The 14,251-nt window shown below is 37.9% G+C and overlaps 1 protein-coding gene across 1 annotated transcript; it reads right to left on the bottom strand.

Moving 5' to 3' along the window:
* Positions 1-4,910: 4,910 nt before the first annotated feature.
* Positions 4,911-7,478, bottom strand: LOC121812659 (ladderlectin-like). The gene is made up of 6 exons (XM_042215446.1): positions 7,394-7,478; positions 7,261-7,311; positions 5,899-6,008; positions 5,684-5,812; positions 5,420-5,528; positions 4,911-5,270 (listed from the first exon to the last, which is right to left on the bottom strand). Exons 1-6 carry the CDS (start codon positions 7,458-7,460, stop codon positions 5,188-5,190), a joined length of 549 nt encoding a protein of 182 aa, XP_042071380.1. The 5' UTR covers positions 7,461-7,478; the 3' UTR covers positions 4,911-5,187.
* Between the last annotated feature and the right edge of the window lie 6,773 nt (positions 7,479-14,251).

Genomic DNA, 14,251 nt, shown 5'->3' with positions numbered 1-14,251 from the left:
GAAATATTTTGAAATACTTTGAAATATTTTTCAGGTTGACAATTGTATATTGTCAATTTGTATTTGTATTATATTGTATTGACTATTTTCTGGTAACATTTCTGTAAACAGACACTCTCTATTTTATAAATACAGGACAGGTTGGGCAATGAAGTACCAATTAAAGAAATTAAAAATACTTTATCATCTTTACACTGAACTGTCACACAGTTAGTCTGAGAAATAAAATATGCATACCTACTGACTACTTGTGAGATAAAGCAACAGAAACTAACATTGGAAATATAACGAGACGTTTCAAAATAGATCAGTCATAGCAAAGTTAATAATGCGCTGTGATGACATTGAGCTGTGTTTGTTTCAATAGGAGTTGGTAGCAATGAGAGGTGGATTCTTTAACTGATACAGGTGGCTTTGTAAACACGTTCTCATGTACCAGTCACAGAGTAAATCATTATTATTATGTGAAGTGGCGCATATAAATAAAACTGAATTAAAAATTGAAAGGAATCATTCTGTGCTGTAGTTGTGTTTAACTCCTGCATCTCTGTGATCACTTCTAATGACACATAAATCAATGTTCAGAATTCTTGAAGTTCAGAAGTCATGCTATTGCTGTATGTGAGAAACTGACAGAAAAGATCATTAACCTCTTTTTCTCTTCGTGTCTTTTGAGCAGCTGCTTTGATAAACTACTTTTGTTTCGATTGTCATGATCACCATTGCTCTCACTGCCTGTGTGTGAGGAAATCTGAATTCTGTTTTTATGTGAATGACGCTAATCTCCCATCTGTCTTTGGCACTGCTGTCATGTGTTATCATAATCTGTTATCATTCCAGCACTGAAACAAACTAACAGTTCAACTGTAATTCAGTTAATTTGTAATCCATATGTCTGAATTACAGATGAACGTGATTTGCTAATTTTTCTGCATTTTTATTCTCTCTTTTGTTCTGCAGCTTAAGGAATGAGGTAGTGTGTGCATTACACCAGAGATTTGGGTTTTCTTCTGCTTTTAATAAGCCCGAATAAAAAGAATGCTTTCTACTCCACTCTATTCTGCTTGTAACTGTAGGGTTTTTTTTTTTTAATATGAAATAAACCCATTTAAGCACAAACATCATAAATTATCTAAACATCATATATTATCTGAGGAGTACCAGCGAGATATAGTCAGGGTCACCTTAATGCACAACTTGGGCTCTGGAACCCAAAATTTTACCATTTATATAAAGAAATTGAAAACGTTGACACACTGATCATCAGACACCTTCACTAGACAGTGACTAATAAATCAAGCATGAGTATGAGTACGCAAATATTTGTGGAGATTTTTTTCTGAGGTAGGGTTACACCGAAGGACTGCTTTGTCACTCACTCAAGGACAAAGCAGTCCTTCATCTGATGCAATAGTGACCTGTCAAGGATATGCTTATAGTTTTTATCATTGCCAATCAAGCCAGTAAAGCAAGATGTTCTTACAGCATTTAGTCAGTTGAGCAAGGTTAATAAGGGTTTGTATTTTTCCAGATCTGTTCAGCTTTTCTACATTATCATCAATATAATCATGCATCTAAGAGGAAGGATTGACAGTTTGAAATAAGCTGTATTTTAAAGGGGCTACACAATGGAGAGCTAATCAACATATATTATTAAAACAACAAAGGTTATCACAGATTTTTGAAAGCTTGGATGTTTAGATGGATAAATAAGTGCAGAATTCAAATATCGCTTCTGAACTTCAGAAATAATTCAGAATTAAAAAAAAAATATATATATAAGCCATGTCTTCAGTTTAAAAAATATAGATGAAAGAAACCAAGTGGATGAAGGAGGCGGTTACGTTATTGACCTTAAATAAATGAATAACCAAAATAGTGCAAGTAAATTATTTATAGACAGAACAGTTAAAATATAGTGAAGCATGAAAACTGTTTGACTTGAATGACTGAACAATCCTTTGGATTATAAAACAAAAAGAGAAAAATTTTTCCACAAAAAGTAAAGTTCACATAAACAAACTATTTAAAAAACACCTTCTATGTGTTCGTTTAACTGGAGATTTGAACATTGTTTTTGGGTCCAGTGTTTGTATGTGTGGATCTTGTTTCAGTTTCTCCAACAGTTCAGCAGTGTTGCCAGGCACTGTTATTTCCAAAGAAGAAAAATCACTGGTATTCTTTATAAAATACATAAACTGTATATCAGAGTAAAACAATTAAGAAAGAAATCAAAAAAAAAAAAAAAAAAAAAAAAAAAAAAAGAATTAATTCTGGAAGTAGTAACTTGGTGGAAATTGAGTGTTTCTTATATAGCTTGTTTTTACTCTACCTGATCACTCACACCACTTTATACAACATGCCTCATTAGTCACAGAAGCTTTTTTTCTATAGTTAAGTGCTTTCTATCCCACATTCACACTACAGTGGAAACACTGGAGAACAACTTGGGGTTAGTATCTTGCCCAAGGATATTTGGCATGCTGACTGGAGTGCACAGGAATCAAACCCCAACCTTCTGATTAATAGATGTGCTACCTTCGTAGCTCAAGAGTTGGCAGTTCATCTTATAATCAGAAGGTTGCCAGTTCGAGCCCTGGCTTCGACAGTCTTGGTCGTTGTGTCCTTGGGCAAGATACTTCACCCGTTGCTTACTGGTGGTGGTCAGAGGGTGGTACGAGTGTCTGGTAGCCTCGTCTCTGTCAGAGAGCCCCAGGGTGGCTGTGGCTACAATGTAGCTGCCATCAACAGTGTGTGAATGTGTGGACGACTGAATGTAGTGTAAAGTGCGTTTGTGGTCCTTAGGGACTAAGTAAAGCGCTATACAAATACAGGCCATTTACCTTCTGAACATGTCCTTCAATGCACATATTAAACAAATATGTAAGACTGCGTTCTTCCATTTGCGCAACATCTCTAAAGTTAGAAATATCCTGTCTCAGAGTGACGCTGAAAAACTAGTTCATGCATTTATTACTTCCAGGCTGGACACTGTAATTCATTATTATCAGGATGTCCATAAAAACTCCTGAAAAGCCTTCAGCTAATCCAAAATGCTGCAGCAAGAGTCCTGACAGGGACTAGAAAGAGAGAGCATATTTCTCCTGTTTTGGCTTCCCTTCATTGGCTTCCTGTTAAATCCAGAATTGAATTCAAAATCCTGCTCCTCACATACAAGGTCTTAAATAATCAGGCCCCATCTTATCTTAATGACCTTGTAGTACCATATCACCCTATTAGAGCACTTCGCTCTGCTCTGCAGGCCTACTTGTTGTTCCTAGAGTATTTAAAAGTAGAATGGGAGGGAGAGCCTTCAGTTTTCAGGCCCCTCTTCTGTGGAACCAGCTTCCAGTTTGGATTCGGGAGACAGACACTATCTCTACTTTTAAGATTAGGCTTAAAACTTTCCTTTTTGCTAAAGCATATAGTTAGGGCTGGACCAGGTGACCCTGAATGACTCTAGATGAGATGCAGATAGCTTTATTTGTCAGTTGAGTCTTTTCCTCCATCACCGTAGCATGAACAGACCTCCGCTCGTACATATAATACAATACATCACTTGGGGAGACAGGTCAGGCCGGTGCAAGAAAAAGTTCAGTGGAGTCGAACCCCCGACCTTCCGGTCATGGGGCCACCACTCTACCTACTGAGCTATCCCTGCCCAAGGGGATGTAATCATCCTAGGGAACAATCGCTAGTGTGTATGCATAATTATTCCCTAAAAGAAAAGGGATTCATAAATATTGCAAAGTTCAGTATATTGAAAATGTTGGTCAAAGGACTGTCAAATTCCTCTTATTTGCATGTTTCGTTGCTGTCTCTTTAAAAGTTCACATCAGGTTTATGTTTATGTCCAGTACAAAGACGACTTGAATATAATAGCATTTCCTCTTTATCAGATGTTAGTCACTGTGGTTTTACACACAGGCTATTCATGACTGCATTTTGAGGTATGGGTTGCATGTTAGATGCAGACATACCAACCATAACTTCTAAAATGCTCGTTGAAACCAAAACTGTTATTGCACCTTTACCTTCATTGTGCAAGACAGCATGCTGGTAGCCTACATTTAAGAATCATTATTTATGAGCTTTGAATTTTTGATGCTTTATTACACTTTCTTTTTTGAAAAAGGCAAACAAAAGCAAACAGCCAGAACACAAAGTTGTAAAACCCACCCGATCGACCAAAATCAACTCAAAATTCTCCCACACAACAGAACCTCTTCTATTCCTCGCTGGCTCCAAATCTCTCAGTGGAATGATCAGTGGTTCGCTATCTGTCACCATCAAAACACCACAAATCCCGTGAATGATTCATTTCCTTATAAACCATTGAATCAGCAGTTAGACTCTAAATGAAGCTTCGGACGTCACTGATTGCATGACTCTGGCCAAACGAATCAAGCTTCGACACAGTGCTTCTGAAGAAGTGTGTTGATTTTTTTGACACCCGCACCGGAGCTTCAGCTTCAAGCGGACCATCACTACTGTTTAGTTTTCCCCAGTATAGATTATCTTTAGTTCCATTTTGCCATTTTCACCTTGTGCTTTATTTTGCAATAAACCTTCTTCACATCTCAGCTAGTGCCTGCTCTTGGGTCCCCATATATTTCCTCCACACAGCTCACTTCACTAGCCGTGACAGTAACTACATGAAAATACAGATTTTGTTATAACTTACTATTTTCAAAATTGTTTCTAGCAAATCTATTGCAACTTAAGTACCACATTTCTTTTTTTTTATCATACCAAGTTTAACTGTTACAGAAAGACTAACAAAGACATATAATTTCCAAATCAGCATTACTGAGCTAGACAATAAAAAACAGTAAGTGCAGGTAAATATTACCCACTCAATAAGTACCCCATATTAATGCATGTTATGACTATTGAATTTATATGTAGCTACACAACAGACACAGGTAGATGCTTGCCCAAAAGCTTTAATGTAGCAAGAAGGAAACTTAAAAACAAAGAATTAAAACAGAATAGTTTTCTTGGAAGACAAAACAAAAAACATGGTAAAATCAGTCTACTGATGACACAATCACACTTCTGTTGACTTGTGATTTTGTTGTTTAAGTGTTAAACAGAGAGGAAAATAGAATGCTGCACATAAAGATATAGGAGCAAAACAGAAACACTGTAGTTCAGTCTGCTGTTTTGATTCAAATTTCATGCGTGTCAGTCCAGGAGTCCTGATCTCTTCTTGGCACAGACAGAAGGACGGAGATTATCACACCACACATCATCCCAGCATTTGCCATCTGCGAGGTTCAAAAGCAGAAATCAGTAAAATGTCACACAAAGTGTTAAAGATGCGATCCAAAGCAAGATTGTAAAGTTTTGATTTATGTAGTATTTTATTTAAAGCACTTAAATTATTCACAAATTAAGCAACCATGTTCTGAATTACCACTATAATTAATCTGTAGGCAAAATGGACGAGAACCACTAATGGGCTCTCCTGGGCACCAGTTTGTGTACTGGAAAGGCCTCCCATCACTCCAAAACCAAATATGCTCCTGAAATTAAACACAGCATTAGTTCAAAAGTCCCTGTATCAGTGCAACCCATCTCCACCCTAGATCCTCTATTCGCATATTTTTTTGACAAAATGTAACATCTTCTATCATTAATACAAAAAGAGAAATACTGTGTAAAGATAAAAAAAACGTACCCCTGGTGCATTGGTTCCTCCAACCCAGGTTGTTTGGTAGCCATGAGGAGCAGTCATCTTCTGAATCATATGGTATTCGCTGCTGCTGTGCACAGATACGAGGTTTGCGTCCATGGACAAGCAGTTTCTCTTCAATGGAGAGTGGAGTTTTATTCATGTATGTATTTTATGTATTTTATTCAAGTGTTGAAGACAATACAAATAAGTTAACCTACCTCAGCTCTAGGCCAAGTCATGGATGTTGGAACGTAAACAAAGCAGCGATCTCTAAACTCAGTCCAGCCATGAGGGCAACCACCGGATGTCTTGATTAGGTCACGCTTTGCTGGGGGTCAGTAAAAAGTTGTACATGTTGTGTCTCCAGTTGATATCTTATTTTGTAATATCTTAATCCTGACATCTACTATAAATGAAAACGATCATACAAGCAATATCTTGAAAAATAAACATTAGTTAAATGATCGACAATGAACAGAATATTTTGACTCCTTCACATTTATATAGTGTAATTCTATGCATGCCTCTGTAAACTTTATAGTGATTATTAGTGATGTGCGATACCACTGAGTCCCTTTCCGATCTGATACCGAGTAAAATTCAGGGTGGTATCAACGATACTGATCCGATACTGGTACTCTGTACAAAAACGTAATGTTTCATTGTATTTCATAATACAATATATAATTGTATTATGTAATTGTAATAATAATATAATAATAGAGCTTCATAATGATTATAGGACATCAGATAACTGATGTCCTATACGAGGTTAGTGGTGCTGCCACAACATCTCACTGTCTCGCCACATATATTGCAAACCACGTCTTGGCTGTTTGTGGAGGTAAAATACGTCCACACATGACTCCATTTACGCTCAGCCATTGTTGTGAGTGCGCACGAGGTGCTGTGACACATTTATACAGTTGTATTTTGCATTTGACTATGAAAGGCGTAAGAGGAAGTAGTTCCTTCCAATTTAGACAATCCGAATGATATGGTTTCTTTCCACTGTGTTCCTGTTAATGATAAACTACAAATTTATCGCAAAGTGCTAAAATATCAATATTTTAATATGAGAATCGATTCTAGAACATAAACGACTTGTATCGGAAGAATCGATAATTCAGTATCGATCCGCACACCACTAGTGATTATTAATAATGCCTTTCTAGGTATTAAAATGATAGATTATTTATACAGTACCTTTAAAAAGGATTTGCAAAGTTGACAAACACAATCAAGGAAGAAGGTAAATTCAAACAGAGAGTTAAAATGTGAGTTTAAACCAAACTAAGTACAGTATCAAGAAAATGTGAATTAAATTTAAAAAAAAAACCACAAAACTTTGACTGTGCTTGTGCGTTTCATTTTCTCTCACTCTCTCTATCTTGCTATTATATTATCTAGTGCTATACTCTCTTTTATATTCAGCTATTTTTTAGAAATAAAATGTATTCCTTTCTCTTCTTATAGTGTGTCCTTTGTACTATAAACTGAGGTGCACATCTTCCATGAGAAAGGTGCTTTTCTTTTCTTTAGAGATGTGATTACTTCTAGTCAGGAAAATGTCCACTAACCTCTTGGGATGAATCCCTTTGCACCACTGCTGACCTCTTTATCTGGCAGAGCTGAACAAATTAAAACAGCAATTGTTGACTGATTATTGAAATACTTACACACGCTTATTGCAACTTGTCCTGCAGTACTCACTAGCAGCAGTGGTCAGAGCAGTCATTGCACAAAGAAGTGTAGACACACTGAATAGCTTCATTTTCATCTGTGTAAAAAAACAGAAATGTTAAAATAAGTGATGGTACGTTTCCGATATAGTGTAATTTTAAATAAATAAAACTGTTTTTAATATCTTGGTGCACTTTGTATAAGTTCATACTCAAGTTTTAAAAAACAAAACACTAAAGCTATTCTGTTATACTTGTATGAAAAAAACAACTGTCTCTCTGTCTCTCTTCCTTCTCTCACCCCAACCGGTCGCAGCAGATAGCCCCTCCCCTCCCTGAGTCTGGTTCTGCCGGAGGTTTCTTCCTGTAAAAAGCGAGTTTTTCCTTCCCAATGTTGTTAAAATTGAATTGAATTGAAATTGAATTAACTGTTGTTTAAATATCTTGTTTAAAGTTCAAAGAGAGAGATTAGTGATTTCTGGTGCCAACTTCTGACCAAAATGTTTTGTGCTCCAAAAATAAAAATGTAAAGTTGTTGCTCTGTCTCAGTTTTTCCAGATGATAAACAAATTGTAATTTCTTTAATTGGAAGTTCATTGCCCAACTTGTCCTGTATTTATAAAACAGAGGTTTCTTTAGACAAATGTTAACAGAAAACTGTTAACATTTCCTAAATTGAACAAAAGTGCTTTAAAAACAGGATATTCCACATTTATGTTAAGAAATACATCAGGGGGATTTCAGAGGGTGACTGGTTGTAGTAATAGAAGGCATGTGTTAAAAACCAGTTATGATTAAAAGCTTTGTGTTCATTATCAATGCTTTGTGCAGTAGTTGGCACTGTTTCACAGCAAGAAGAATCCAGCAGCCAGCCCGGCCTTGCATGTTCTTCTTCTTCCTCTGCTCTTTTTGGGTTCCTTGCCTTCGTTCTAGAATACAACAACGTAAGTGTTAGTTTCATTCTAAATAAATTTCTGAAACATTAATTAAGTTTTATTAATGTCAGCTTGTTTATGCAGCTTGTTTATGCATGAATGCATAAACAAGCACACAGCCCCACTCCCCCCCATCATCCTGACTGACACCCCCATCACCTCTGTGGACTCGCTCCGCTTCCTGGGTACCACCATCACCCAGGACCTGAAGTGGGAGCCCACCATCACTTCCGTCATTAAGAAAGCCCAGCAGAGGATGTACTTCCTGAGGCAGCTGAAGAAATTCAACCTGCCAACACGAACGATGATGCAATTCTACACTGCAATCATCGAGTCCATCCTCACCTCCTCCATCACCGTGTGGTACGCTGGAGCCACTATCAGGGACAAACAGAGACTGCAGCGTGTTGTGCGCTCTGCTGAGAAGGTGATTGGCTGCAGACTACCATCTCTGCAGGACCTGTACACCTCCAGGACACTGCGGCGTGCAGCTCGGATCTCAGCTGACCCTTCTCACCCTGGACACAGTCTGTTTGACCTGCTCCCCTCAGGCAGGAGGCTCCGGTCCATTCGCACCAGAACCTCTCGCCATAAGAACAGTTTCTTCCCCTCTGCTGTCGGACACATGAACAATAACCGTATGACTGTTCCCACCACTAACACATGACCCTACGCTGTGTCACTGCATCATTACATGTTTGGCACTGATCACCACCTGCACTCATGTATATATCATGTATATATCTATCCACTTAGCACTTTTAATTCTTATTCTTATTTTTATATTTTTATGACAGTATGTTTGCACTGAAGCACCGCAGCAATTTCCTAATGTTGTAAACCTGCTCAACATTTGGCAATAAAACCCTTTCTGATTCTGATTCTGATTCTGATTTTAGAAAGGACATGCAGGCATTCTGATATTTCCCTCTGCCTTATTACTGTAGATTTATTTAAGTTCAAGTAGGGAGTTTATTAAATACCAGCAACAGCAAAATCCATGAATTTGTCCAAAGGATACTGTCCATATTGTCGCACAAGAAGCAACACAAGTGGCTCCATTAATCACATTAATCACTCAGAGAATCATGAAGACAGAATCTAAACCATATGAACTTTCTTTGTTGGCATCACAGTAAGTTACATCTAATTGAGGTAGGTACTGTATAATAACACAGATTCATACTGCACACAATGTTACGCCCCAGTCTAGGGGTACAGGAACATAAGATAAGGGTTAGAAAGGACGTGACCCTGCCCTGGTCCCCAAAACCCTAAACTAATCTTTGAAGGGAACGGTGGTTTATTTGTCTCTACACTGAAAAGCTTAAGTCCAGGGTGAACAAAGGCCAAAATAACAATCAAATCAAGCTAAGTTAGGAAAGGAGGTGCTATCTAAAACCCTGTGAAACAAAAACCAAACAAAAGACACATGCTACACCTAACTCACTAACTGAAACAAACAGGAGAAAACGGTACAAGAAAATAATAAGGCAGCTCACCCCTTCTGTTTCAGTGTCTATTTACAATGTACTATTTACAAGTGAAGACTAATTTACACACTATATACAACGCTCAGTAAATCTCAGGAACCACACACAAATAACACAAGGTTTGGAAGCCAGGGCCAGCTGCTGTGCTGCTGCTGTCACTCGCTGCCGCCAACAACTGTTGGTGAGGGATCTTTTAGGGGAGTCTCTCGCAACAATCCAGCATCAAGGAGCACTCAGCCACACTGTTAAGCTCCCTGACGAGGCATGATCAGCTCCAGGTGTGTGTGATCCTCCTCCACAGGTGCTCTGTCACACCCACACAAACCCACCTACACACAAACACATGGAAAACAAAGGACAGCAGCAACAAAAATACACATGTCCATACTTATTCAAAAACCCTGGGTCCCTCAGACCCAGGCACGTGCCAAATCAACTTTCCCGTCTGAGCCTATTTTGTCTTTACAACTTTCCAATGCGATAGCTTTTCATCATATACTTTCCACCATATTAGATGAAAGTTAGAGATAGAGTTAATGGTTTCAGAAAAAAAGGAGGCCAGCTTCATGTGGATATTCTGTCCATCTCGATTTTACCATGTGCTCTTCACATTATCATACTCATCAACCATTTTTCACTAGAGAGAATATACAAATCGTTGATGAAAGATGTGTATTATATTATGTTTTAATTTACAGACAAAATTACAATATCAAATTAGCCCTGTAGAAATCACAATCAACGAAGGGCTTAAACAACAACTCTCATAAAATTCTTAAAAAGCTTCAACCTTTGAAAATTCTCTTTAAAACTTAAGTTGAAATAAAATTTCATAGCAGTTATTATTCAATCTTTGATATGTTGCATTTGAGGCCAATGTCAAAAAACAAAAGATCTCTATGTGACATTTCAAAAGCATTTTTGTTAAGACCACTTGTAAATATATATATATATATATATTTCTGCCCCGGGGCTTCCTCCGGGTGTGACATCCTTTGAAAATCTCACCCAGGGGGCATCCTTGTCAGATGCCCGAACTACCTCAACTGGCTCTTTTTGATGTGGAGGAGCAGCGGCTCTACTCTGAGTCCCTACCGAATGGCCGAACTTCTCACCCTATCCCTAAGGGTGATGCCAGCCACCCTTCAGAGGAAGCCCATTTCTGCCGCTTGTATTTGCGATCTCGTTCTTTCAGTCACTACCCACAGCTTGTGACCATAGGTGAGGGTAGGGACGTAGATCGACCGGTAAAATGAGAGCTTCGCTTTTACACTCAGCTCTCTCTTCACCACAACAGACCGGTACTGCGTCCGCATTACTGTGGCCGCTTTTTACTGAAATGGTGCACCTCAAATCAGAGAAGTAGTTACAAAGTTACAATAATGCACTGAAATGGGAAATGGAGCATATTCTCCTTGTTTCCAACACAATATATTTTATTCTTGGATTCCTAAGCAGCTTTGGATGGTTCAGAGTTCAAAATACTTTGATTTTAGCCTCAGTTTGACACTTCAGTTCATCTTCTGTCTTTTCTTGGCTTCTCTCCCTATAAGCCAACTTTCATCTGATTGGTTTCCCTCATAGAAAGAAGATTTGAATTGTAAGGGGACCTTTTGTGCTCATGGTCAGAACTGCGTGTCTCAGATGAAAATATTGAAGATATAACCGAATAAATGTGAATGTCTAGAGCATTATGAAGCGTTCGGCTTACATCTGGATTCTTGAGCATCACCTCTTTTTCAGCATGTTCAGTAATCCTAGTTAAAAAATACAATGTTACCTTGTCATTTTGTGTTCTTTGTGATTACATAAAACAATGTATACAATTCACAGAGGAGAGAATTCACTTGTGTTTCTTTAATGGTTCAGTTTATCCCACTTTTTAAAGTATTTTTCTGAAAATTTGGAATTGACTTATTTTGATTCTTCATAATTGAAAAAAAGAAGTTTAGGGACATGTTTGCGATGGTTTCACAGATATCAGTATAGACAATTTCATGTTTATCTAATGACAAAAAACACTATTTTAAAAAGAGAGACATGTTTACCTTAGTCACTATCTGTGAATGAAAAATCCCTCTACTTCATGGCACTAAAGGATAACTTGATCTGAACTACTTTGTGATGTTTCCATGAGAACAACAAGACACTGTCTCCATTCTAAAGACAACAATACAATATGTGACAACAATCATGATCTGTTCAGGCAACAAAAACCAAACGATTTCTTCAAAATGTCATTTTTACTTTTTTTTCTTAGTAATAGTTTAAGCAGGGGAAACACAAAAGGTTGTTTAATAAAACATACAGCACTTAACAATTACGCACTAAAAAAATTTATATGCATCTAATGGCGACATCAAAGGAGCGTTCAGTAGAACAAAGTATGCAAAATACTACACAAAGAAATGCTTGATGGGGGTTGTTGTGTGAAGTGCTTTGTGGGTTGGCTGTTTGCTTCTCTAGGAGGAAGTTACTGATCTCATGAAGCCACAACTGTTTAGCACGTAGTTAAGAGGCAGCGTGTGCAATCTGATGTGCAAAGACAACACGCTGATAAAACTATGAACTCACCTCTGGGTATCAGAGAAGGCAGACAATTATGTGCTGTAAAATCATGGCTCTGTAACCTCTAAAGGATTATTGAAACCTCCACAGATGCATTTTGGAAATCTTAGAAAAAAGAAGACATTAAAGTCAACCTTGAAAATTAATCATGCGAATTATGCAATTTCCCTCCAAGTAAAAGGCATTTACTGTTCATTTTGTCCTCTTTTCTTCATGTTTACTGTTTAACTTTCTTCTTGTCGTGTGTAATTCTTTTTTTTTGAAATTTGCTTTTAAAACATTGAACTCAGCCTCACGGATCTTCTCATACAAACTCGTTAAAGTTTCTGCACAGGCTTCCGGTCAGGTTCAGTTTTCTTGCTGCAGCCATGAGCTTCGTTGCTTTGCTGTTGTGTTAAAGGGCATTAAATATCAAAGTTTAATCAACATTTAGGATCACAAATAACTGTTGATTAGATATATCTACAGTTATTAAGACACTTCTTCCACCCAGCTCATCAGCTTTTCAGTTTAATGCTTTCAGGCAAGCAGTACAGGTCGATGAGAGACTGCACTATATCTAAGAAAAACTTTTTCAAAAAAGATTTTTCAATAACTGAAAAATATGATCATGAAAAATATAGAGTTATTTATCATCAAGAGCATTTTTCTCATTTTAAGCCAAAAAATAAGTTAACTTTTTTATGGCCAAAAATGCCATCTATTTATGGGCCTGTGTGTGTGCGAAAATGTGTTAAACCATACTTAGTTAAACTTGTGCTTACTTTTTAAAAGCTCTTTGTTTTTCTTTATCTTTTTTAGACTCTGAATTAAGCCAGCTGGGTTCTATCCCCCTTTCTCTCAATGATATTGTTAAGTTTTTTCATTCTTGCTCTCCCGATTAACAGTTAATTGTACACAATAACATTAACCATCTTATATTTTTCAAACTGTTTAGACATCTCAGAATTGGATGATTACCGTTTACAACATGCTCCCGTGGCAGGACAGAAAAATGTTTGCCTCTCAGACACGGAAACACACAAGTTGTTAACAGAGCTAGGCCTGTGGTGCAGCACTCAACGCTCCCTCTGGCAACCAGCGAGACCGGCGCCCTGTCTTGGCAATGCGACACACCCAAGCCCCGCCACGTTAACTGTATATATCCCCGCAGACACGGTGAGTTTCCTGGTGTAACCCATGTGAAATACAGGGCTGCAAAATCCCTTTTTGTTATCTAAGGAAGCATTACCTGTCTCTTCCTGTGTGATCTTCCCTCTGATGGTGGTCAAGTGCATGGAAAAAATATCTTGGTATGCAATGCTGCAATGCTAACCCCGTTAATGAGACCAGATTGTGTTACGTATAAATGCTAAAAAGTTACTGTTTTATTAGGCCCCGAACTCTGACCACAAAGGGAATAATGTCTGTCAAGTTATTTGTGTTGGAAAATCCCGGTGAGTCATATGCTTTTGTTAGGTACCTGTTAAGTTAGATAATGTATTTCACTAGCTGATTCAGCTCAGAAACCTTTGAACAAAAAACAATCGGGAGCTTTAAGAATCTGGTGTGTTGTTTTACTTCTCTTGTTGTTCTTTACAGTGTGTTATAAGTGTTGAATGCTTTGAGCTAAAGATGTTTTACTGTCGATGCTCGATGCGATGCTAGCTGCTAATAGCTGTTAGCCACCCCACCCCCCGAAGCCATATTCCGATCGGGGAGGTATTCAGATAGAAGCACTAGCTCTGTTTATATTAGAATGGTTAGGTCTTGATAGAAATGGGCATATTTCAAGTTTAGTTAACCTTAGGGTTAGGGTTAGGGGGTTAGGATAGGGTAAACCAGACCTCTACATCAGAGAGACCAAACAGCCACTTCACAAGCGCATGGCACAACACAGAAGAGCCACCTCCA

This window comes from Haplochromis burtoni, unplaced genomic scaffold (assembly GCF_018398535.1).
Source record: "Haplochromis burtoni strain Fernald_Lab_line unplaced genomic scaffold, NCSU_Asbu1 Contig_720, whole genome shotgun sequence".
Taxonomy (NCBI): Eukaryota; Metazoa; Chordata; class Actinopteri; order Cichliformes; family Cichlidae; genus Haplochromis; species Haplochromis burtoni.
Note: the sequence above shows the minus strand (reverse complement) of the source record. Positions and strands in the feature narration are given on the sequence as shown.